General features: G+C 42.8%; 1 protein-coding gene across 2 annotated transcripts in view; it reads right to left on the reverse strand.

The window, feature by feature from the left end:
• Positions 1-26,159, reverse strand: part of GLRA1 (glycine receptor alpha 1) — an 86,927-nt gene extending 60,768 nt beyond the window's left edge. For both annotated transcript variants that reach the window (XM_069592468.1, XM_069592467.1), the window contains exon 1: positions 26,104-26,159. In XM_069592468.1, coding sequence (XP_069448569.1) covers positions 26,104-26,159 — 56 coding nt within the window. The remainder of the gene's footprint in view (positions 1-26,103) is intronic.
• Between the last annotated feature and the right edge of the window lie 626 nt (positions 26,160-26,785).

The raw sequence follows: 26,785 nt of genomic DNA on the forward strand, positions 1-26,785 counted from the left end.
AGAAAATTAAGGCTTAAGGAGCTTGTGGCTTGATTGTCTAACTCTGGCATACCACACTGCATTTGCTTAAACCGTGCCAATGTTTTCTTTCTTCTCACCCCCCTTCTTCTTACCTCATGTGCTTGTTTCAGGACCAGAATCATGGCAGTCCTTGGTGTTTTCTGGCTCAAGCTCAACACCATGTCTCCAACCTTCCTTTTCCCCAAATTGGGACAGTTGTTATGTAGACAAGACCCCAAAAACATGACTTTGACAAACTTCTTCCATATGGTTTTCATGAAGTACAAAGCCTGGCACCTGGTCAGGGCTCAAGAGGTATTTGTTAAATGGCTTGTATACACCTGGTACTTCAGAGGAAGCAGAATGTAGCTGTGCAGGTACTTAGCATCAATGATGTGATTTGACTGGAGTCAAAAAGCCCTGAATTCTGGCCCTGATATCTTTAGTCGGTCTCTGGGGGAAAATATCTGATGTCCTCTGGGAAAATCCAAGGCAGGAAAATAAAAGGAGAAGCCATCCCTTTTTCTTTCAGGAGTATGTATAGCCATCCTATAGAATGACTGAGATCAATGTCCTAGGTCAAACCTATGCCTTTCATTTCCCCCTCCTAGGTCATTGACTATAATTCCACAACCACTGTCTCACTTTACCCTGACTGTCCCTGTGTATCTCACTTAAGGAAGTTTTCCTGTGCCTCTGATCTTTAGTGTCATTCAGTGGTCTGGTTCCACAGAGAATTCTTGGCTTAAGCCTGTTAGCTTCAAGTAACCCCCTAGATGAGTCACAATGTTAGGAATTCGGGTGAGGGGCTATTCTTCAGAGGCTTGATTGCTGAACAGGCCTATGGGGGTTACTCTCCTTGAGTCAAAGCTCTTAGCAGGCCCTGTGTAATTAGCATGCATCCCACGAGTTGGACAGGAGAGCAAATGGCTCTCATTACCTTCAATGCAGTTTTCTTTTTAATCAGATAAATCCCACTGGAAAAGTATGTCTTTGTAGAGAATGCAGCTCAGGGATTCTAGACAAAAAGTTTCGGGAAAAAAAGACTGCATTGATCAGCAGGGAATGGTCATTTGATGTGGCAAAGGTCTGGGAGTATGAATATTGAGAAATAGTAATATGATAAAAACAGAAAGATGTGTTATTAGCTAATGATAGTAATAGCTACCATTCACTGAGTACTTACTATGTGCTGGGTACTTTCAATCCTATGATGATGACAGCATTACCTCCATTTTTTAGATGGGGAAACTGATGCTTGCACTTTCTGAAATTTAGCAGAGGTCATATAGCTTATAAGTGGCAGACCCCACTTACAGTCAGTACTCAGTTGGTCTCTGAAGCCCACACTATTTTCCTGACTATCCCAAGGGATAGAGATTTCCAGAGTCCCTCTGAGGTGCTGCTCTGGTTTATAACAGAAATGTTTGTATGACTCTTTGGAACTGTGAGTGAGAATTCATGGAGCTCTGAGAATTGGAAATTATGGGTTGAGAAGAATATGATGATCACTTTCACACAAATAACACTTTCGGTAGACTTGGCACTTCCAGTTCATTTGATCTTCCTGCCACCTGCATGACAGCATCTCCATGTACAGCTGATGACACTGAGGATCAACTGAAAGGTTAAGATCTCCTCTCAGCATCTCAGATGGCAGAGCCCTAACGTGACCAGGGTCTGGGGCATCTTCTGCTTGACTATTTGGCCAGACCCAACAGACAGGAAGGGAGTGAATAAATCCTTCTTGACTATTTATTAAATTGTTACTCAGAATTTCTCTGTAGTCAACTTGTCTTTCATTTTATTTTTCTCTGTCTCAGTTCACCCATCTTTGAAATACCACCTTCCTTTATCAACTTTAGGTTTGAGTGGTAAAAGGTCATGATGCTTAAAGATGCTGTAGGAATAAATTCCTTTCTTAGTCAACTTTTTGCATTCTCTAAGTGCTTTGAGATCATTATCATCTCATTTGAGATGGCATTAGTTTATTACTTCACTTATTTTCTTATTTATCTAAAATAATTATGAAGTGCCTACTGTATGTCCAAGGTTGTACTGGGTGACTGAGCAGAATATAAATAATAAAAATATAACAGCCCTTATTGAGTGGTTATAAAGGACCAGGCCTTACACAAAGAGCTTTATTTATAGTAGTGAATCCTGAATCTTATCCTTTCAGTCAGTCAGTTCAGTAATAATCCTTTGGGTTGGATTAATTACCCCCACTTTACTTATGAGGAAACTGAGATTTATAGAGGTTAAATAAGTTATTTGTGCTAAGTCATTGCAGTCGGGTTTGATTCTTTGCCATACTTTGGACCACAGCCTGCCAGGCTCTTCTGTCCATGGGATTCTCCAGGCAAGAATACTGGCGGGGGTTGACATGCCCTCCTCCAAAGGATCTTTCCAACCTAGAGATCTAATCCTTATCTCTTGTCTCCTGCATTGGCAGACAGGTTTTTTTTTTTTTTTTTTTACCACTAGCAGCACCTGGGAAGCCCTATTTAGGTACACCTAACCCCAGAGTTTGTTGTGTCTTAAAGAGATGGGAATACCAGACCACCTGACCTTCCTCCTGAGAAACCTCTATGCAGGTCAAGAAGCAACAGTTAGAGCCAAACATGAAACAGACTGGTTCCAAATTGGGAAAGGAGTACGTCAAGGCTGTATGTTGTCACCCTGTTTATTTAACTTATATGCAGAGTATATCATGAGAAATGCTGAGCTAGATGAATCACAAGCTGGAATCAAGATTACTGGAAGAAATACCAATAACCTCAGATATGCAGATAATACCACCCTTATTGGCAGAAAGTGAAGAGGAAGTAAAGAGCCTCTTGAAGAAAGTGAAAGAGGAGAGTGAAAAAGTTGGCTTAAAACTCAACTTTCAAAAAACTAAGATCATGGCATCCAGTCCCATTACTTCATGGCATATGGATGGGGAAACAGTGGAAATCATGACAAAATTTATTTTCTTGGGCTCCAAAATCACTGCGGATAGTAACTTCAGTCATGAAATTAAAAGACACTTGCTCCTTGGAAGAAAAGCTATGACAAATCTAGACAGTATATTAAAAAGCAGAGACATTACTTTGCCAACAAAGATCTGTCCAGTCAAATCTATGGTTTTTCCAGTAGTCATGTATGGATGTGAGAGTTGGACCGTAAAGAAGGCTGAGCACTGAAGAATTGGTGCTTTTGAATTAGTGTTGGAGAAAGCTAGTGTGAGTCCCTTGGACAGCAAGGAGATCCAGCCTAAAGGAAATCAGTCCTGAATATTCATTGGAAGGACTGATGCTGAAGCTCCAATGCTTTGGCCACCTGATGCAAAGAGCTAACTCACTGACAAAGACCCTGATGCTGGGAAAGATAGAAGGCAGGAGGAGAGGGGAATGACAGAGGCTGAGATGATTGGATGGCATCACTGACTCAATGGACATGAATTTGAGCAATCTCTGGGAGTTGGTGAAGGACAGGGAGGCCTGGCATGCTGCAGTCCATGGGGTCCCAAATAGTTGGACATGACTGAGCTACTGAACAACAAAATCCAGAGACTTCTCTTTTAAATATCTTAATAATAGGTATGCCATAGCTCTTGTATTCAAAGAACTCCCAAATTAATCGAGGGAAACCTGTGTGAAGACAAATTAGCGCTTGGATGTCTGACCCTATTAGAAAACCACATTACTTTCCCCTCCAAGATCTGTGCTGGTTCAGACCGAGTGTGGAAAATAAGCCAAGTTGCAATGAACCCCTAGGAAATGTATTGGCAAAATGGATCTGTTTGTTCCAGAGAAAACAGAGGTTTACCTAAGAGTGAATCTTAGACGTGTGTGGTCTTCAGGCATCCAAGAGACTATGATTCAAAGGAGGGTGTTGAGAAAATAGTAAACAGTCTTCAGTGGGCACTGGGGAAGAAATGACCTTAAACTGTAGAAAAAGCAACTTGGATTCAAATCTGCATCTGCCAGTAACAAACCGAGTGAATGGTCTTCAGAAAGAGCATGCTTAACTGAGTTGAGAGGATTTAGTTGAAGTGGGTATTTGTATGTAAATACGGAGTTTTATTGATGCTCCCAATCTCTAATAAGGCTCTAAATAGCCCTCCTTGATTCCCCTGAATCCTCTAAGACAGAGAGCTGCAGCTATGCTTAGTGGAGTGGAACTTCTTTGTCTTACTTAACAGGTTCTAACGTCTTGGGGAAGAAGTGGGTAGAAGAGTCATAGAATTACGGAACTGGGACATCTTGTGTGTTAAAAAAAAAAAAAAGACATTTTTTGAGCACCTTATATAAATGAATGATTGTATATTGTGACTGCAATGTCAGAAGGAATGTCATCTCCATTTATAGGCAAGGAAATTGACTAAGAGATTAACTAACAAGAATCGCAATGGCTACCAATGATCAAACATTTTCTAATTGCTACCCACCTTGTTAAGAAGTTTCCCATACATGCTTTTTAATCCACTCAACCACTCGGTGAAGTGGGTACCATTTTCTTCTCTAGTTTTCACTTGAGGAAATGGAGACTTGGAAAGGTTAAATGACGTAATCAAGGTAATTTGGTGGCTGAGTTGATATGTGACTCTAATTGAGGTGGAATTTTGCCATATGTTTTGGAGCAGCTGTTCAAATGTGCTAATATAGCTCACTCAACTTGAATATGCATTGTTTTAAGTTCCTGCTCCTCTGCAGATTAGTACCAGCTTCTGCAAGTAATATTTACTGAGGAGTATTCAGAAGACGTGTCAGTGAAGCCTAAGGGACTCAATGAGCTGAAAGCAAGGTTGATGGACAATGATGCTAGATGGCTAGTGTCCCTTCCTGGTTTTAGGAGGAAGAAGGGCTAGTGGGGAAAGGGTGGCAAGGGTCATTGCTGAGACTGTCTTTTCTTTTTGAGGGTTTCCTCCCTTTTCACCCTATACCTTCAGGGTCCTCTGGCAGGGTCACCTCCCTCTGCTCCATAGGAGGACCAAATAGGGATCCAAATTCCACTGTTCTTTGCTTCTTGTTGCATGGCTCTGAGGCAAATGGAACAAACTGGGTGTAGGGTCAGAAGTCCTAAGTTTGACTACTACTCACTTCTGTTCTTTCTTCTGTGATCATGAATGCATCCTTTGTTATACTGAAGCATCACTTTCCTCATCCATAGAGTATAGATCCTTCCTGTCATAACTTATAAATCACTGCTAGTGGTCCAGTAGCTAAGAATCCAGGCTTCCACTGCAGGGGGCTTGGGTTTGATCCCTGGGCAGAGAACTGAGATCCCTCATGCTGCACAGTGTGGCCAAAAAAAAAAAAAAAAAAAAAAGAAATCTTTCTGGGTGAAGTAAGATACTGCACTAACAAGAGCTCATTCATTTCTGGATTGAAACAGAAGCTGGTCCAGGATTAAGCACACAAATTCTGCTGTCAAATTCATGCTCTTCTGTTTACCAGCTGTGCGGCCTCGGACAAGTTACTTATCGTTTTTGTTTCTGCATCTGTAAAATGGGTATCGTTGCCACTCACAGAGTTGTGACAAAGAGCAAATAGTTCTTCTTCAGTGCTTACTTTGGTACCCGGAACATCGTAAATGTTCAAGACAGTTTTTATTGATTTCAATTTTCATTGGTTGCTCTAGGCTGTACGATAAGGAATGAATATATGAACTTCTAGAGGCTTCTGTGCATTTTACACTTGAATCTACAAGGACCACCCACATTCACACCTAGAGGAATACTGCAGCAGTCTCTGGTAATTCTTCTGCTCTGTTCTTAGTAATTTATCTCTTAAGTAGTAAATTAATAGAATTACTTTGGCATTTCAATCAATAGGATTAAGATGATCTGATGGTAACGGAGTAGTAATTGCTGCTGCACAGATGGAAACTGTCCAGTGGCAAAAACTGTTCTTCGCAAGCTGGCTGGCAGCCCTCAGACCAGATTCTTTCCATCCTTTAAAAAATAACATTCTCCTCTGATGATAAAAGCAATGCATGCATATTAGAAAAATACAACAGGGTTTAAAGGAAAAAAAAAAAAAAACGACCTGGAAATCCTATTATCTAGATACGTACTGTTAACATATTAGTAAATTTCCTCTAGGTTTTTTTTTTTCCTCTACAGATTATAATCAGTTTTGTTTCCTGCTTTTTTACTGAAGGTTCTAAATGAGAATTTAATTTCTTCTTGTTATTAAACCTTTAGAAAGATAATTGTGAGTGACTGCATGAGCCAGTGTGTGACTATATCAGCATTCATTTAGCTGTCCCTCTCTGATGGCCATTTATATTATTTCCAATTTTGAACTATTATAATTTATGCTGTGAAAAGCCCCCCTGCTCACAAACCTGTGTTCATGGCCTGGAAACAAAATTGCTGAGTCAAAGGGTATGAATGTTTCTAAGGCAGAAAGGCTCTAGCAGTGTCAAGGGACCCCTCCCTCCTTCAGGATCAGCAGCTTGGCTCCTCACTGAAGATGAATTCCTCATAAGGGGAAGTCTGCTAGTGGCCAGCGCTGAAGGCAATGGTGAGTAAGTGGAAGCTGAAGAAGAGAGGTGACCACTTCTTTTTCCTTTTTCTGTTTTAATGCATATTACCCAAGAAGCCCTAGGCACTGGGATGTGCTGGAGGGGAGAAGGAGAGATCTCTGTGACAGTGTGGTTTGGCAGTTCAGCATAGTTTGGTGCAATACATTTCATTTGCTATTAAACTGCCCTGCTTATGTCTTTTGCCTATGTCACATTCCATTTTTATCCCTGAAAATATTTGTATATAATCAGTTCAGTTGTTCAGTTGTGTCCGACTCTTTGCGACTCCATGAATCGCAGCACGCCAGGCCTCCCTGTCCATCACCAGCTCCCAGAGTTCACTCAGACTCACGTCCATCGAGTCAGTGATGCCATCCAGCCATCTCATCCTCTGTTGTCTCCTTCTCCTCCTGCCCCCAATCCCTCCCAGCATCAGAGTCTTTTCCAATGAGTCAACTCTGCGCATGAGGTGGCCAAAGTATTGGAGTTTCAGCTTCAGCATCATTCCTTCCAAAGAAATCCCAGGGCTGATCTCCTTCAGAGTGGACTGGTTGGATCTCCTTGCAGTCCAAGGGACTCTCAAGAGTCTTCTCCAACACCACAGTTCAAAAGCATCAATTCTTTGGCGCTCAGTCTTCTTCACAGTCCAACTCTCACATCCATACATGACCAGTGGAAAAACCATAGCCTTGACTAGATGGACCTTTGTTGGCAAAGTAATGTCCCTGCTTTTGAATATGCTATCTAGGTTGGTCATAACTTTTCTTCCAAGGAGTAAGCGTTTTTTAATTTCATGGTTACAGTCACCATCTGCAGTGATTTTGGAGCCCCCCCAAAATGAAGTCTGACACTATTTCCACTGTTTCCCCATCTATATGCCATGACGTGATGGGACCAGATGCCATGATCTTCGTTTTCTGAGTATACCATAAACACTTGCAATGGGAAGTAGGATATCATGGCGAACTCAAATCTGGTTCTACCATGTAGCTGTGTGATCTTGGGCAAGTTACTTAACCTCTTCAAATCTGTTTTTTAAATTTTTTGCCAGTACAATAGCGTTAATAATAGTGCTCCTAGGGTGGTTGTAATTAAAGGAGAAAATCAGGTGTTGATGTCGTGCTAGATAAAAACTGCTTAGTATCTTAGCCATTACTACAAATAAAAATAAAAATCTTCGTTGGTAAGACTCAAATATTCTTCATTAAAATCTTATGCTAGTCTAGATTACACCTGACAATTCTGAAGAACTTCAGAAAAACCTAAAGGCTAAAAGAAGCTGATATGGCAAGAAATACTGGATGTGGACCATACTTCACATCTTGGCTAATTTATTATTTTCCATCACAGGTCCTGCATCTTAAGAGGGACATTAACAGGTTGGAGCAGGTCCAGAAAGGAACAACTGGGCTGGTAAACAAACTTGGAATTGACCTGTAAGGAATAATTAAAGACTCTGTGGGTGTTTGGCTCAGAGAAAACTTAGACAGAGAGATCATTTTTTAACAAATCTCTGAAGGGCTGTCATGGGAAAGAGAGACTCAACTTAGTAAAATAATATTCTTGGATATTTACTGTTTGCCAGGCACTGAACCAAGCCCTCTGCAGACATTGTTTATGCCTTCTTCTCTGAAGCACTACATGAGGTTATATTTGTGTTCCTGTCACCCAGATAAAGCAACCAAGGCACAGATGGCAGAAGTGACTTGGTTGAAAGTTACATGGCTAGTAGGTGGTAGGGTAGGAATAGAACCTGATCCTTCTGGTTCCACAGTTTAGGTACCTTCTGTAGGCTACTGACTTGTTCCAAGTGACTAGGGAAGGCAGATGGGACTTTCAGAGTGGGAAGTGGCTGCCCAATGTGAGGAAAGAATATTTTAACCATTTGAGCTATCAGGTAATGGAAGAGACTACCCAAGGAGATGGTGAGTTTCTTGCCTCTGGAAGTGTTCACACACAGGCTGAACTCTTAGTTTCATACTGTAAGGATAAATCAGTCAGGGAATAGGCCAGAGTCATGAGTTTACTACTTATTGTATGGCCTTGAAAGTTGCTTATCTTCTCTGACCCTCAGTTTCTTCATCTGGAAACTAGGAAAACTTAATTCTAATTTAAGGTTTGTTGGAAGAGTAAAACATTCAGATAAATTGCTTAGCCAGGAATCTGTTCATTATATGTGAATGTGAACAATTATCTATGGTTTTTAAAAAATTTATCTGCACCTGTGCTTCTCTTTTTATAGAGTGAGCCTATCTGTTCGTTTCTTCCTGGAGGTCATTTCCAGATTTGGAGATGTCACCTGCAGAGTAGGTACTCTAGCTCACTTCTGCAGAGGCAGGTACCTAGGTGTCCCCTCAAGCAAATGACAGATTGGACTTTGGAACAGGGGTAGATAGTGGACTGAATGAAACGAAGTATGTTTAGATTGTAATCTTAAGCAACAATATAGATGTTATTGAGAGAGAGACTAGAACCATTTACCCTGTTGATCAATTATCAGATGGGTGTGAAGGGCCCACTGTGTGCCCAGCATGTGCCATGTAGATTAAGCATATATCCAATCAGTTGGAGGCACTCTCTTTGTCTTCAAGGACCTCAGTGCGTGGGTTGGCTCAGACAGCTATGAAAAGATGAAAGAATAGGACTGAATGTCATTCGGTGCTGAGTCCTTTGGCACAGGGCAGTTAGGGAAGAGATGCTTAGAGGCAGGAGATTGGAAAAAATGATCTAAGAAGATTTCTTTCTGGCCTGGGATTTTCTCTGTTCAGTGGTTCTCAGGATTGCATCCTCATAGGCACTGTGTGGTAATGTTGCAGCTGTGGCTCCCTTGGACGTATTCTCTAGTCATTTCCCTAAGACTTCTAGAACCTGGGAGTATACTGATCATTGTTGCTCATTGCCAAGGAAGGGCTGTCCTTCTTAGACACAGAGAGCAAGCCAATCCTCCCTCCTTTCAGGGCTCCTTTTAGGCCCCTGTTTTTCAGACATCAGTGATGCCCTTCACCAGCCTTGTCCATGCCTCTCACCAACATCAGCCATGCCCCCTACCCACATCAGCCATGGTCCCCAACACCAACCATGCCCCTCACCAACACCGGCCATGCCCCTCACCAACACCGGCCATGCCCCTCACTAACACCAGCCATACCTCTCACCAACATCAACCATACATTTCACCAACATCAGCTGTGCCTCTCACCCACATCAGCTATGGCCCCCAACAACATCAGCCATGGCCCTCACCAGTATCAGCCATGCCCCTCACTAACACCAGCCATGCCTCTCACCAACATCAGCTATGGCTCCCAACAACATCAGCCATGACTCACTGGTGGGAGACATGACTTGGCTGCCTGAGAATAAAGCTTTTATTGTAATTCTTGATGTGAAAGTTCTTCCTTCTCCTTTTTCAGTGAAATAAGCAGATGTCACCTGCTTTGGGAAATGCCTTCCTTTCTCCTCCTCTTGTTTCCTCCTCCTTTCATTATTCCTCCTTAGCATTTGCTTCTTCCCACCAACATTCCTCTCCCCTCCTGGGCTTCTAGGTTTTCCTCTCCCTTCATTTGTTTCTAAATCCTAGAATGATAGAGCTGAGAGAGACATTAAAAGTCATCTAGTACAGTCCCTCCATCCATTTTACAGTTTAGAATACTGTGGTCCAGGGAGGGAAAGAGACTCCCATGTGAGTTCTTGGCCAAACCCACCCAGAGTGGACCCAAGATAAGTGCTCTTTCTTCTTTCTTTTCTCTCTCTTTTTCTCTCCCTTCTTGTCCCCCCCTTTTATTCCTTGCCCAGTACTATTCCTTACTTTTTTTTTTCCCATCTCTTCATAAACCCCATGGTGATAGATGGAAGGGAAATCAGAGCAGCAGATCTGAGGGGAAGGGTGTTGTCAGCTCCTCCTCACCTCCTTTCCTCACTGGCAAAGGCAGAGTTTGGAGAAGGCCTCTCAGTTTTCTGCCTCAGAGGCTCTGTTTCTTCCCCCCTGCCCCACCACATTTTTGGAGAGGTTTGTAAGATGTCTTATGAAGACTTTGTATTGGATTGGCAAGGTGGCTGGCCTACAGGCATCCAGATTGGGAAGATTCCCTGTCTCAGTTTCCTCATCCACAAAAGGGGTATGAAACTAGTACTTACTTCAGAGGACTGCTGTAAATATTAGTTAATGTATGTGGAATGTTTAGAGCAGTTCCTGGCATATTGTAGGTTCTTAATGCATGCTTTGTATAAAATTATTAACTATAGGTATTATTTAGAGGAATTCCTGTCTGTCAGACACAGGGTTGGGAGTCACAGATGTCATTCTTACATAAGAAGGGGATGGAAACCTATGAAAGTAGCTTCAATAGACACTCGTTGGTGATCTCATCCCCGCTGTGTTCTGCCAGGCCAAATTGCTTGCTTTTTACCCAAATGTGCCATCTTTCCCCAACCATTTGAATTCAGATAGCAGCTCATGTCTATGATTCACTCTGAGAAGCTGTTTGGGACTTCAAGTTAAGCCTTGCTCAGAACCTACCCAATCTCACAAGTCTTACTGGCAATTTCCAGTTAAAACAATAGCACTGTCCAAGATAGAATGATAGGGTACAGTACTCCCCAAGCCCAAATCAGTTGCATATCATCTGACAGGTTTTGTCCAATTCATATACTGTGATTTAATTGCTTTTTAATTTGATTTTTTTTGTTGTTTAAAATAAACTCTCAGTATTATAATGCGAAGAATTGACTCATTGGAAAAGATTCTTATGCTGAGAGGGATTGGGGGCAGGAGGAGAAGGGGACGACAGAGGATGAGATGGCTGGATGGCATCACTGACTCGATGGCAGTGAGTTTGAGTGAACTCTGGGAGATGTGATGGACAGGGAGGCCTGGTGTGCTGTGATTCGTGGGGTCGCAAAGAGTCGGACACGACTGAGCGACTGAACTGACTGACTGATGATAATGAAATTGATAATTCTAGTACCTAGGAAAATAAAATTCATGATAAGTATAACAAAATTATCCTGAACCACTGAAATCTATGTTACATACTATCAGTGGGACAATCATGAAATTTTAGGGAAAATCATCCCAATGTGAAGACAGTTAGAGGTCTTGGTCTTTGTCTGGGCTGGACATTGATTCAGGGTTGACTTTTCCCTCTGGCCTCAGTTTCCCCCTGGGAATTGAAGGAATGGGGTCAGAAAATTCTTTCCCTAAGTGGTGGTTTTTTTTAATGACCTAGAGGATGCTATGATATTACATACAGAATTGTGCAGGGCTCTAGTCACTCTGATGAAAATATATTCCAACCATCACTTGTTGTAAAAACCCAAATCTCTAATGTAACTCTGGCTTCCATTTTCCAATGACATTTTGCTTCCAGCACAATGACTTCAGTAGGAAAATCTTCCATTTGCTTGAAAAAATTCCTTCAGAAACCCCAAACTGTCTCAGCCCCTAGGCTCGATTTTACTTGGAAGATACCAAGCAACTGGGCCCATGTTCACCTTTCTCCAAATGTCTTTTTCCCCCACCTGGTAGAGGCTGTCTGTTTATTAAGGTGAGCTCCAGGTTTATTTTTCTGTCCATGCTTTCTGATATCCTCTTTCTTTCTTTCTTTTTTTTAATACTTTCCAGCTTTCAAAAGTAATAAATATTGTTGTAAAACATCCAAGCATTACTAAAATATTTAATGTAAGAAATAAAAGCACCCAATAGTCTCATTCTCAATAGATAATAACAACTATAAACAGTTTTGGGTCCATTTCTCTAGACTTTTTTCCCATGTGAGAACAATGAAACATTAAAAAAAATAAAAATGGGATCCTACTATACATACTGTTTTGCTTCTTGCTTTCCCCCCGATTTAATTATTTTTTCTCAGTATTTTTGACTTTTTTGCATGAAGTGAGGTCATCTGCCTTTGGCATTTACTGACTGAGACTGTAGATGAATCACTCCTCCTCTCAGGGTTTCAGTTTCCTCATCGGTAAAAGGAAACAGCCCTTTCCCACTTCCCTGTGATGTAAGCTTTAAGGGAGAGAGCATGTGAAAGTGTAGGTGCCCTCTGGTGGACTCCAGTGAACCCTCCTCTGTCCCATTCTCCTGTTTGACTGGGTTTGGAGCACTGATCATGACCTGAAATTCTTTGATTTCCTGGGTTGTTTCTTTGTTTGTCTCACCTCTAGAAGTTAAGCTGTGTGAGAGCAAAGACCACATCTCTTCTGCTCATCACCGTATCTGTCCCCCAAATGTAGAAAGATTACTGGTTTATGGTAGGAAGTCAATAAATATTTTTTAGATGATGAAGAAATCCCTGCTCAGCCTTGCTTCTGAATGATGGAAGACCCATAGGGAGAGAACAGGGCAGAGCAGGACTGGGCTGAGTCTTAGGTCGTGGGAGATAGCTGGCCCATCCAGTGTTCCTGAACTCCCCATCTTCCAGTTTCCCCTTTCTATAAGCCCTTCTCCTCTGCCTGTATCATCCTCTCTTGGCCCTCTTTGTCACCTGGTGAATTAGTCATTCTTTATGGCCCAGTTTAAGTGCCTTGATTCCTATTTAAATTGTCTTCAACTTTGTACGGCACCACGCCTGCCCCCCTCCCAGCCCTAGCCAGAGTTGTGTGTGTATTAGTTGCTCAGTCATGTCCAGCTCTTTGTGATCCCATGGACCATAGCCTGCCAGGCTCCTTGTCCACGGGATTTTCCAGGCAAGAATACTGGAGTGGGTTGCCATTTCCTTCTCCAGGGGAGCTTCAATCCCTGACCCAGGGATTGAACCTGGGTCTCCTGCATTGCAGGCAGATTCTTTACCAAGTAAACCACCAAGGAAGCCCCCAGGCAGTTAGTCAGATTCTTCTTTATGATCCCACAATGCTTTGCACCTGCATTGCTACCACTCTACATGTCTTTTCCTGTTGAATTCTTAGGGTGATTTGGCAGGGAAGGATAATTATCATTGCCATTTTACAGATGAGGAAAACTGAGGCTTAGACATCTTAAAAACAATCTTGCTCCAAGTCATAGAGTGGTATACCATCACATTTGGACTTTCCTGGTGGCTCAGATAGTAAAGCGTCTGCCTACAATGCGGGAGACCTGGGTTCAATCCCTGTGTCGGGAAGATCCCCTGGAGGAGGAAATGGCAACCCACCCCAGTATTCTTGCCTGGAAAATCCCATGGATGGAGGAGCCTGGTAGGCTACAGTCCATTGGGTTGCAAAGAGTCAGTCATGACTGAGCGACTTCACTTTCTTTTTTTTCATACCATCATAAGTGGTTTAACAAGGATTCCAAAACATGTTTGACTGATGCCAAGCCAGAGTTTTTAATGGCGGGAGTCAACTTAACTTAAGAATTATGCAATGACAGATGGAAAGACCTGGGATGTTTATGAAGTCCAATCTTATTTTAGGGATAGAGAAACTGAGACTCAGTTACAAAGTCACAGCAGGGCTTTCAGAGGGAGGAAAATTTTGCTCTAATCTCTAGGCTGTCCAATCGAGGTGGTGTGGAGGTTGACTCTTTTACTGAACCTTGTCACCCTCTTTGTCAGGAGGTGTAGCTTTTCATATTCCAGGGCATTTTCAGTGAACTCCTCCAAGACCCTTCTCTTTGGGCATGATGCAATCTTTTCTTGGCTTCTGTCAAGAGTTTTCCTCTTCTACTAGATGTTTTAGGTCACATCACAAAAACTGGCTCCAGTGAGGTCTGTGTTTCCTGCACAACTGAAGGCCATTTTCAAAAGTTTGCCTTGTCTTATGGAAAGGGGTCTCTCTGCGGACCCAGGCCACTGTGGGAAGCAGCCATATGTGCAATGGTACAGATGTGTTGAGAGGCCCAGAGTTTGGACATCCTAGACAGCAAGGATAAGGCTAAACAACTCTCTGCAACAGCTCTTGAGCCAGGGTTGAGCTGTATGTCTAGCTCACTCTCACTGTGACTCATTTCTTGGAGCAAAAAATGTGTCACTGTGAGACATAGCAGTGCATTGCATTGACTGGTTGGAAGCCTCCTGGTCCTGGGCTTCAGCAGAGCCAATAAGAGAAGGAAGGGAGCAGGTATATGGGGACAAAACAATTCAATTCAACAAGACCTGAATATCTGACATACATGAGTCACTGGGTTAATACTATCGATGAGGGGAATGGAGCAAGCTGAAAACTCTGGTGAGCACCTTTTCTTCATGTTGGCCTTTCACATGAACCAAGAAACCCATTAAGTCCCTAGTCTTTGAAGGGCTTATAGTCCAACTGAACAAGTAGAAGGGCACCCAAATGTTTGTAAGGCTACAGTGTGCAAACTGAATGCTGAAGATAATGCCTACATTTCCGAGGAGATTTAGGAAGGAGAATCCATGCCCAGTTCTGGGTAGGGATGGTGGCAGTCTGGGGTTGCTTCATGGAGGAGGTGTTGTTAGTGGTGGCTCGTGAGGTGTGGATAGGATCTGAGACAAGTGGAGAGGGGATTCACTAAGGGCTTGTGCTCTGCTCAGAAAAAGTGCTTAAAGGTGACTGCATTTGTCTATTGGCAAAGTTTTCTCCATTTTTTATGATGAGGAACTTGAGGCTCAGAAGGGTTGAGCAAACTGCCAAGATAATACAGCTAGGAAGTGACAGAGACAGGTTTCAAAAATCAAATGAACTTGAATCCAGAATTGGTGGGTGTGCCTTTCAGGGCAAAAATGAGGGAGGGATCTTTCTAGATTTAAGGTATATTAGGGACCAATGGGAGAAAACTACAGAGATGAGAACAATGGCCATGTAACAGACCGAGAAATTCGGTTGAAGTAGAATTTGGTTCATGTGAAGTGAAGGAGCTGGAAATGGAAGTGGTGGCTGTTTTGTGGCAAGCTGAGAGTGGGGTCCTACTAGAGCCTGGTGTTCTCAGCAAAGGGCAGCATAAACGCACAGATGAATGAGATCCATCTGTATGTGTACTGACAAGGTATTGCTGGGTGAGAAAAGGGAAGCTGCAGTGCATAGCATTTAGTATAACCCTATTTTTGTAAAACAGAAACAGCTCAGGATTGTAGCACAGCAGTTAAAGACTCTGAAGTCGCAGTGCTTGGATTTCAGTCTGGCACTGCCATTTCTAAGCTGGGCAGCCCTAGGAAAATTACTAAACTTCTCTGTTTCCTCATCTGTAACTTCATCTATACAATGGGATGAATAATAGTATATCCTTACAGGATTGTTCTGAAGATTGCATGAGTTAATACATATTCAAATTTTAGAAAGGCTTCTTGTCATTATCATGTTATTAAGATTATCTGGAAAGATGAATATTGAATTGTTAAGTGATTTACCTTAGGGAGTAGGACTTCTGTGTCTTTTAGCTTTAAATATATCTCCCTTTGTGGTTTAAATATTTTATGGCAAACATGTATAATGTTTAGAATGTAAACAGATGAAACAGCAAGTTTATTTCAAAAGTTAACATTAGGAGGTTGACATGAGAAGACTTTATTTCTATTGTGTTTTTTTCTCCTGCTGGCAACATGCCTGCTAGTGACACATTCAGAATTGTCTCTGGCGTCACTCAGATGGCTGCTGGGAATAGGTGTCTGAGACACAATGTTTGGGTTTCCCACGGGCCTTGTCTAGAGTGATGCTCCTGCTTGTAAAGGAGAGCTGGCCCGGCCCTTGCTGCCTCTCCCCGTTCTGCTCCCTGCCCTCATCTGGGTATGTTTTCCTGGCCTAGAGGTGTTGTGAGAAGCCCTTGGGGTCTGCTTTGGGAGCAGCAGGTCCCGAGTTTGTGGTGAGGTCTCCGATGCTGGAGACTGGGCTGCCTCTCCAACCTTTTATACAGAAGGTGAGGGGAAACTGGGTATCCCCAATCCTGTGTGTTTGGAGGTTAGAGCATGAGGCTTGAAAAGGTCTTTGGTCTGAATTCCAGGGACCGGCAATTAAAAAAGAAAAAGATGAGCCTGAGATTATGCTGCCTTTTTTCCTTGCCTCCCTGCTCAGTCGTTCTCTCCTATCATCCCTGATAGCTCTTTCAGTGGAGTGATTAGGGGACAAAGAATGGCTGTACTGCAGGGATCCATCTCTACCCTAAGACAGAGCTCTAACCACATGCTTTCTGCCCAGGGTGGAAGGTAGTGTAATATTCCTCCCCTGTGAAGGGTGGAGATTAAGCACTCACATCCATTTATGGATGTATGTTAACTTTATATCTAGAACCACCTGCAGGAGGTGAGCTTTTGATTATTTGAAGAAGCAAACTCATCTCTGTTTTGCCTCCATCTTCCTCTTCCAGTTCAGTCTCCTCCCCACTTTTCCTCCCAGGTTCATTCTTGGAATAACAGTAGCAGTATAATGGTTAAGAGAGTGTTTTCTGCAGTCAGACTTATCTTTGAATCCTAGCTCTGCTTCTTATGAGTTGCCTTACCTTGGGTAAACTATATAACCTATTTATGCCTCAGTTTTGTCACCTGTAATACGGGAATATAATAATACTTGTGTCTAAGGATTTGTGACATGAGGCTCATGATGTTGTTAGCACAGCATCTAGTATTCAATAAACACTTGATAAATAGTAACGATTGGTATTGAGTGGTTGCAGTCAAGGCTGAGATGGAGCATCGTAAGGGAAGGAAGGAAGGGATGCCCGCCTGCAGTATCTGTTAACGTAAACGATGTGCTAGCTCTGTGCCTCAGCAATTCCGTTTCTGTTCTTGTTATCTGCCTGGAAAAATGGCCTGTGTTCATTCACAAAGATGTAGGTTCACTGTGATTATTGCAGCACTGATTTCAGTGGAAAAACTGGAAAAAAGTAGAAATGTACATCAACACGGAAGTGGCTGGAAAACAGTGGGATATCCATAACATATGTCCTGCAGTAGCTAAAAGAATGAGGTGGAGATGTTTGCCTCAACAGATAAAGCTTTCCAAGACATGCTGATATGTGAACAGAGTAAGTTGCAGAATCATATGGGCAATTTGATTCCATGAAATGATAGCATATATATTTCAATGAATGGTATATACAGTTCAATAGATAGTATATATAGTTCAATAGATTTCAATATATATTTAAACATATGTATGTATAACTATTGAACTATATATACTATCCCTTTGTGTGTGTATATTTATATATATGTGTGTATATATATACATATATGAATAAAAGTTATCAAGTAGGTTACCTCTTGAAGAAATAAAAGCTGGGAGGGACCTGGAGATCATCATCAAAGGGGATTTTAGGTTTAAGTCTAGTATTAGCATTTTTAAAAAAGAGAACATATATATATCATACAATTTAAAAAGGTTAAGAAGAGAGAAAGAAATACCTATCTGGCTGAGAATCTGAAGACAATAACTCTGTCAAATCAAAACCCTGATGGGAAATTCCCAGCTCATAACCCCTATGGCCCTCTGGTAGAGGGTGGAGGCTATTAGTCTGATAGCCATATCAGTTCACGGGGGCTGCAACCTTGAGAGGAATATATAAAGAGGGGTACCTATTAGGGAGGGCAGCGTACCTACATGTTAAGGATGCAGATATTCCAGCTGTAGGTTAGGGATATATATATATATATATATATATATATATATATATATATATATATATATATATATATATACACACCAACTTTAAGAAGAAAGAGGCAGTGTGGTGAGCTAGGAGGAAGGAAGTTTGTATTTGAATCTGACGTAGCCCTGAGATTAACTGTGTGTCTTAGGGAAGTCACTTTTCCAAGTCTCGGTTTTCTTGACTCTAAAATGGGGATAGTAGCCACTGCCTTATATCTATTTTTTTAAGGTGGTTGGAAAGCTCATATGGGAATGCAGGTGTGAAACACTCTATAGGCTGTGAAGTGCTCTTGTAAGAGAACCCCGCAAGTCTTCTGGCAGCCAGGGTTGCAGCAGCCTTGCCGCATTCCTCTGGAGCTGGGGAGTGTAGCAGAACTGAGCGCAGAGCAGTAAACACGCAGCTCTCAAAGGCTGAAGATCTTGACAGTCACTCTATTAGATGTGTAAGATACTAATATGCTTTTTGGAAAGGATGACAGGTTAAAGGGCTAGATGGGAAGAAAGGAAGGACATTGCTCTGAGATCAGACAGATGACAGAAGGGACTGCAGTCTCTGAACATCTGGGGAGTCCTAAAGAAGCCTCCAGTTATGCAGAGTTAATAGTACAATGTCCACAGGAAGACTTGTCAGTGCGATCATCCTTGGAGAAAGAAAGCACAGATTCCCTCCTCCTGATCACCTTTGATCTGCCTCTCCCATCAATCCCTATAGACTCACTGCTGTGGTCCAGGGCCCCTTGGTGCCAGCATTCAAAGCCAGTTCCTCAGGTGCCCCTTCTCTTCATCCACCCATCACACAATTGTACTTCCCAGCTGTGTGAATGAGAATTTTTGGTGTACTAGGATTATCCCCCTAGTTTGGAGATGCAAATAGTTTCTTGAGGAACCCTTCTTAAGGGGCATGTTTATGTTTATGAGGGATCACAGCATGTGAAAGGGTCAAAGGAAGGAAAGCACAGGAGCAGAGTCCAGGGCACAACGGGTAGTTGAGGAATAAGTTTGGGGGATGAGCACATTTGTGTAGGGCCTTGGGTGGGCTGACATTCACTCTTGAGGAAGTCATTTGTTCTCTCCCGATCTGCAAGATAAACGGATTGGTCTATGTCGAGTCCCTGGTCAGAATGGTTTAGAGCCTTGTTATTCAAACCTGTGGTCCACAGAAGCAGAAGCATCATCTGGGGGCTGCTAGAAATGCAGACTCTCAGGCTTCACCCCAGATCTCCTGAGTCTGAATCAGCATCTTAATGAGATCCTCAGGGGATCCACACACATTGAAGTTTGAGAAGCTCTGACTTAGTGACTCCTGTTACCTTTAGAGGTTTCTGGGTCCCCATCCTCAGAGATGCTGTTTTAGTGAGTCTAGTATGATGGTGGGAAGCTGTAAGCCTGACAAGCCCCTCATAGCTAGATGTGAGAGCTGTTGAATTACAGAACTGCCCCAAGTCCCCATGATTCTAGCAAAATATGATTCTCTCGGCGTGAATGGGTGGGAGATGGAGACTGGACCTCGAGAGCCAGGGAGCAGAGGCTTATTCTCTAGGGGCCTGGGGTTGCCCAGTATACGAGGCAAGAGAGAACGCTGCCCATTTCATGGCTGGGATAATGACTGTCAGCAGCTCCTCGTTAAGACGGTAAACTCATTTAGCAACAGACACTGAAAAACAGCCGAATTCAAAAGCAGAGAGTGGTAATCTAATTGCACTGAATTAGCCTCGGGGGATTCGGACAATATCAACTTCAGAAAACCACAAAGGGATCCTTTATAAGGAGTTTCAAAAGCATCAGGGCCTTAGCACCCCTCATAAGGGCTTGCACTACAAAGCATAGGCACTGTGCATATCAGCCCCTCTCCCCAGCATCTCAGGGCATTGTTCCCCTCTAATGTGCTTTCTGAATGAATTTCCTGGCTGGCCTGATGGTGTTTTCAGTTGTGTGAGGCTGAACAGGGAGTTGGTTCAGGAGAGACAGCTGGAGTTCAGGGCTGCGAGGCCTTCATCCATTCAGTCCTGTGAACACCATCTGTGCCCGAGGACTGGTCCGTGAACCAGTGAATTTTCTGGTGGTCTTTCTGGCTCTGACACTGTCTTATTTCTGAGGTCCTTCTCGTTTCTTAAAGCCAGAATCTTACATAATCAAGGTGATTTCCTTGGTCGCATATGAGTTTGTGTGTATATGTGTGTATTCATCGCTCAATTTATTATCCAAGCCATTTCAGAGAAGGAAAAGGCATGAGTGGATGTGTATTCATGGCATGACTCGGAAAATTTACAGAGATCAGATCATAATTTGGAGATCAGGAGCGGGGGAAAGATTTGTCTCTGACCTGTATTTCATTTACTTTTCTGCAGCAAATTACAAATCCCAATTCACAAAAGTAGCTCGAATTCCTTCCGCATCCCTCCTGGGAGGTGGATTTCCAGTCTCTGCTTGCATACCTCCACTGACAGGGACCCTCACTACAACTGAGGCAGCCAGTACACAGTTGAACGATCTGTCAGAAGGTTCTGAATTACGTTAAAACAGAATTTGTGTGTGTGCATTAAAAATATATTTATCTATTAATTCCAGTTCTTTTCTTGGAGCCATATAGAATAATTCAAATCTAATATTTCCCAAATGGAGTCCCTGAGTACCTAGAGGGTTTATGAAATAGTAATGAGGACTCAGAATCCATTTTAAACGTTTCAGAGATTATCAAATTGCATATTTACTTCTGACAAGGCTCTATAGACTAACAAGAAAGCATCACACCTTTTCTTTTGTATTTTCTTAGGTTAACTCATTGTGGTGGCATTGCTTATCACATGATGTTCAGTATTTCTGGCAGTTTATCTTTGGTTAATAAAGATGGGGGAAACAAATTAATAATGGATGGGGTTTGGTAAACAAATTTTTAAAAACTTAGCTTTATAGGGGAGAGAAAAACCTAAACAGAATCACTGACGAAAGTATAGACACCTTTGGTCTCTTTCTCAGGCCTCTCTGCAGATCTCTGAGGATAGTGATCAGACATCGTATTTTCTCATCATCCAAAGCATTTTCTGGGGAAACTGACATATTTATGGAATCTGTCAATGATCATGTCCAGATTGGGATAATTTCCAGGGAGTGAGATTATTTATTATGGTCCTTAATTCTCTTAGATCTTTGAATGTGAATATAATTCTTATAATAATTGAAATACCCTGCGACCAAAACTGTTCTATTGTGAAGGAGATTGGGAGGTGATAATCCTTGACTGGCACAGGGAAAATTAATTTTAGAGACAGTGATTTGTCAATTCTCTTTATTTTATAGCTGGGGAAAGTGAGGCTGGAAAGGTGAGGAAACCCTCTCAAGGGCATGCCACTAGCTAAATTCTGGGTCCTGGGTCTTCTACCCTTGAGGCCAAGGCCACTTTGCCTAAAGGAGCAGAGAACCTGCAGAATAGTGTCAAGATGGCCAGGCAGGAGACAGTGCCATCCATCTTAAAAATCATTCTGGCTTCTGCCAGCTGATGAAGGAAATAAAGTTAATGACGCCCACATAAATGTGATGCTGTCGCAGGCCGCGTGCACAGACTGTCTGGAGGGGAGCTCTGCGGGCCCTCTGACGAAGGAAAAAGGTATTTAATGGAGCTTTAAAAGGAGCAGTGTCTCCCCTTTCTGCAAGGACAGGGACTGTGGCATCTATTAGCTCTGTCTCCCCTGCAGAGTGCCTAGTTTTGGACTGGGCACGTCAACACAAGATAAATAAATGCCTGGTGTAGGAAAGAAGGCAGTATTGTCACTGAGGTAAATTCAGCTCGAGCCTTTGTGGGAATGGACCTCTGTCTTTTATGAAGACCTTATGTGAGTTGGGAGGGATATTAGAGGTGTCGGAGTTAATTGTTTGAGTGGATTGGTAAGAGAACTGAGTCCCTATGAAGGAAAGAGATTCATCAGGATAAGAGAAGAGCCAAACTCTCCAAGGAAGGCTCTCAAATCGTAGCCTAACTGCTCTTTCCACGGCACTGCATGGTTGCAGCCTCTTTCACAAGTTGGTCTCAAAAATAAATTCCCTCCATGTCCCCTGATAGGTCATTCCCAGTAAGTATGCAGAAGTTATGTGCTGATTCATGACTCCATGTACCAGGTTGGCGTTCTTGTCCAAAACGTCCCTCAGGAAGGAAAAACATGACATTTTCTCTTTCTCAAGCTTCCTGAGCCCCCAAAGAAGGTAGACTGACATTTTGATTGGCCCTAATGCAAAGTGGCCCAAGGGGCATCTTTCCTTGGGAAAAAGTCCTTGGCCCACTCCAGTAGCTCCTCGACACTTTCCGCAGTGCCCAAAATGCAGCAGGTAAGATTTGAGGAGGAATACAGCTATGCTCTTAGGAGGAAAAGATCCAGGTTGTCATTTGCTCCTCTTGGCAAGCTTGGAAAATGGGAAGCCTGAAGAACTACCTCAGAAGAAAGCTCATTTACCTTCCAGCTGGGTGGTTTTTCAGGACTGAGATATGAAGCAATCTGTTTTCCATGCTCCTTTTGACCCTAGTGAGGTAGAGACAGCTTTCCTTCAAGGTTTCGATGACCTTTCTTAGCTAGTGAGTACCATATTCAGTACAAAACCCTGTGCAAGGAAACACCTACGGGTTGGCAGACAGAAGTGATAATAAAGGAAAGCTGATCATCTTTTGGGAAAACCACCCGTGGGTTAGACTTGGTTTATCTCCTCTGCCTTTATTCCGGTCTCAAGCACAAACTAGGTCTTTGTTTGCTTCACTCTTGTGCCTTTTGTGTTCCAGGGGGCATTTTCTTAAAGAAAAGACTTTCCTCCTCATTACAATTGGTTCATCAGAGTCTTAGGTTAAATATTTGGTCATTCTATACCAGTGGTTCCCAACTGTGGGCAATTTTGTGCCCTCCTCCCATCCCAGACTTCTGGAGACATTTTTGATTGTCATGACTAAGGGAGAGAAGGTTATTGATGCCAAAGATACTTTTAAATATCTTATAATGCATAGTTCAGCCCTCACATCACAGAATTTTCCAAAATGTTCAAAATGTCAGTAGTGCCAAGATCGAGAAACATGATTATATACGATGGATCTATTTGAGTTACTCAGAAGGTGAGAAAATATGGGGCTCACTCTGGGCCCTTTCCCAGCCATAAGCCAGTGTAAGGGCTCTGGGAATCAAATCAAGCTTCCTTCTACTTAAAAAGAGGTTTGAAAGGAATATGCTCCCATTAAAAACAAAAACAAAAACATATCTTTGCTTATTGCTTTTGACCAGTTTGGATATAAAGCCCCATCCCCAACTAAAAACAAAGAGACAGCATTTAGTTTATTGAATACTTGAATATCACTCATAGAATTTTAGAACTGCAGGGTTTTTTGAAATATCAGGACAAGAACTTCAGGCAACTCCCTTTATTTTACTTACAGGGACACAGTTGTTAAGGACTGCAGTGCTGTGTGTCCCCCTGTACCCTCTTATCTCTTTCCGCTCAGTTTTTCCTAAGGCCTCCATTCATTCCCTTTGTCGGCACTGTGAGACTTCTCCCTCACTCACTCTGAGTGTTGCTTTGTTTATTTTGCTGTCACTGTTGTCATTTTGCTGGTTATGTGTGGTTGCAGCAGCACTTCTGTCATCAAGAGTCTTTCCTTTCCTAGACCCCAGATTTCCCCACCAAGGTGAGCAGCTGGCCTTCATTTAATCTAAGGACTACCTGGGTGCCTGAGATGATTGGATTGGCTCATTGCAACATGGTACCTGTCCCCTGGGGCAGAAAGGGTTATTCACATGGAATCTGCTAGGGAACAAGTCTCCAATTACCTCTACATACATTCTCTTGAGCCCCTAGATTTTAGTGCTTCTGTATTTTCACCTAAACTTTAAACAATGAGAGAGTTAGTAATGAAAATGCCAGTTAGACATAGCCAGTACTTTCTCTCCTTGTGACCCTTTTATTTTTCTCATCTCTCTGAAAAATTGCTGAGGGTATTTCCCTAGTTCAATTCTTATATTTCCTATTTTATGTTTCATGTTCTAAAACAACCTTTATTCCCCAAATAATGTAGCCATTTCTGTATTTTGAAAGTGCAACAGCACTGTTCCCTTCCCAGCTCTCCATAGTCATGACTCTTCTTTCCTTATAAACACATGGCATTATATCCCATATTCATTGTAGCTCATGTCTGCCTTGTCGCAGGTAGGGGATGGAGATGTGGAGTTATGCGTCCTAATAAGCCACCACCCATAATTTTAAAAATTAACACAGTGGATTCCTAACCTTATCTAAATGATTACAGTGCCAACCTTTCAGACTGTCTCCCTATTGTGAAAGACAATGTCTGGGAGAAGAAAAATCAAGCATTACATACTGTTCAGCAAGAAAAAAAGGAGTTGGAAGGGAGGATGTGCTTGGTCCTATTAATTTGCTCTTTAATCTCTCTGGTTCAGTTCAGTCTCAGAAAGCCAAACAGAATCAATTTGCATACAAATGTTACCAAGTATTCCACCTCCACAGCATTTTCCACTTCTACTACGTATGTAGAAGAGAAAGAATTTGGTATTGTTCAGAGCATACTTCCTGCCCTTTAGCCCATAAAGTAGCTACATTTCGCAAGGCCCTGGATTGTTGCACTTTTAAAATTTGATTCCTTGAGTATTTGTATTCTGAGCTATGGGCAGGACCATGGCCTATCAAGTAATTATTTGAACTGGAGATTAGAAGCTTTAGCGTTGGTTATCTCAGAGAAAGAGAGAGGTCTTTTCTTCATCCCAAGAGAAATACATGGAGAGAGGCTCACGTGTAGACCCTTACAATCTGGAGAGAGGTGTCATTCATTTAATAAACCAAACACTGGATTAATCAAACCAACAATTCATATGCAGAGTTCACTATAATGTAAAAATGAAAAAAATCCAACAAGAAATATTTGCTGAAGATTTATGATGGGAGAGACTAATATGTGTTGGTTTACTTATTTTTAAAAATAACCTAGAGTGGATTTTTCAAGTGACTGTTAATCCAATGTGATGGTAAAACATGAGAGGCAGACATCTAAAATGAAGAAGATTAATGATCCCTGCAGGTCATGGGAGAAGACTAATTTTTTTCAATTCATGTAAATGGAATTTATCATAACCATCTCTGAAGATGGCATGATTCACCCACTTACGAAAAGACTGTACATTTCAATGCTTCCTGAAGAGGTGATTTTTCACTTTTCACTTGTGCTAATATAAGAATGCTAAGCCTATGGGCAGAAAATTTTAACCTAGGAGATGGTGGCTGGGAGAACTCATTTCTGAGTTGGAGATAGACAGAAATTAAAAAAAACAAAACAAATGAGACTTGTCCATCAGTTCAGGATCTGCAGCTAGCAAGCAGAGTTTGGAAAGATGAATGGGAGATAGGAGGGAGTCAAAGTTTCAAAAGAGAAATGTGTTCCGGAGTCTGTTCCTGAGTAGATTCCCCTCTGCACCCATGTTCAGCGCTTTACAACCTGAGGTCATAACGCTATTGTTTCCAATCACTGAGCCTCAGCAACAACCCCCACCCCCACACCGCAGAAAAAGAAAACAACAACAAAAAAGGAGAGAAAATAATATGTTCTGTGTCCAGTGGGTTCGAGTGCAACCTTCCCCGTCACCGCTAGTTGTCACTTGGCTCCCAGACGGGAGAGCTGAGGTTTTCGGCACTGCGGTTAGAGAGAATGCAGTCCTAATTAAACTGAGAAACTCCTAAAGCTTCCCCTTAAAGTCCTCAGCCGTGTGAGAGTCAATATGCAGGGGGTTTGGGGGAGAGTGATGGGGCAGGGAGTGTAGAAGGCAGAAGGACAAACAAATCGCAAGAAACAGGCAAACAGCTGCCAGGGCGGACACTGTCTCAGACCTCCACGCACAAGCCAGACACCCTGCGGGCGGTGGGGGGGTGGGGGGGGGGGTGAGGGAGCGGGGGATGGAAGGACCCGATTGCAGCGGTATACAGCACCCTCCTCCCCCCGAATGAGGGGATCACGGACAGAGTCAGCCTCCATGCTCCTTTCCCCCATTTCCATCAGAGCGATGTGGTCAGTAAAAAATTGCATACCTGAAGAATACAATGGTCTCCCAAAGGTAGAGTCGAAGAGTATTGAAGCTGTACATTTTTCAGGTCCTTGTGCTTTGTAGTCCACGAGTTATGGGGGCAAAAATGTTTCAAATTGGCACTTACAAAACCTGCGAGCGCTGCTGAAAAAAATAATCCAAATCCTAAGGGGAGGTGGGGAACAGGGACGCGGAGGGAGAGCCCCAGGGGAAATCGGAGCAACGGGGATCTAGGTACCACGGACAGAGGCAGCCTTTAAGCGTTTCAGCACCACGGAGAGCGTCCAGCCCTGCTTTTCAGGAGCGCGAAGAGTATTGCTGTTTGTTAAACTCCAGCGTGTCTGTTGGCTCCCTGCGGCGCTGGGGAGGCACGTTTGGGGTGGGTATATTTTCTTTTTTACCCCTGTTTTTCTGTTTAAGCGGCCAGCCCGTGAAAGGAAAAAAAAATCTGTGGAGATCAGAGCGCTGGCCTCGGACCGTTAGATTGGGTTAGCATCCTGGGTAGGGAGGTCAGGGCTTTATGCCCCTGGGCTGTCCTGAGGGGGTTAGGGGCGAGGGGAAGCGATTGACGGTGTTGCCTTCAGTTAAATCCCGGAGAATGTGCCAGGCTGGTGCATCACCACCGAGTCCCGGAATCTCGTTACCCTGCCTGCGTACCCGTCCGCTGTCGCCTTGCGATCCCTGTT

This window comes from Ovis canadensis, chromosome 5, assembly GCF_042477335.2.
Source record: "Ovis canadensis isolate MfBH-ARS-UI-01 breed Bighorn chromosome 5, ARS-UI_OviCan_v2, whole genome shotgun sequence".
NCBI classification, from domain to species: Eukaryota; Metazoa; Chordata; class Mammalia; order Artiodactyla; family Bovidae; genus Ovis; species Ovis canadensis.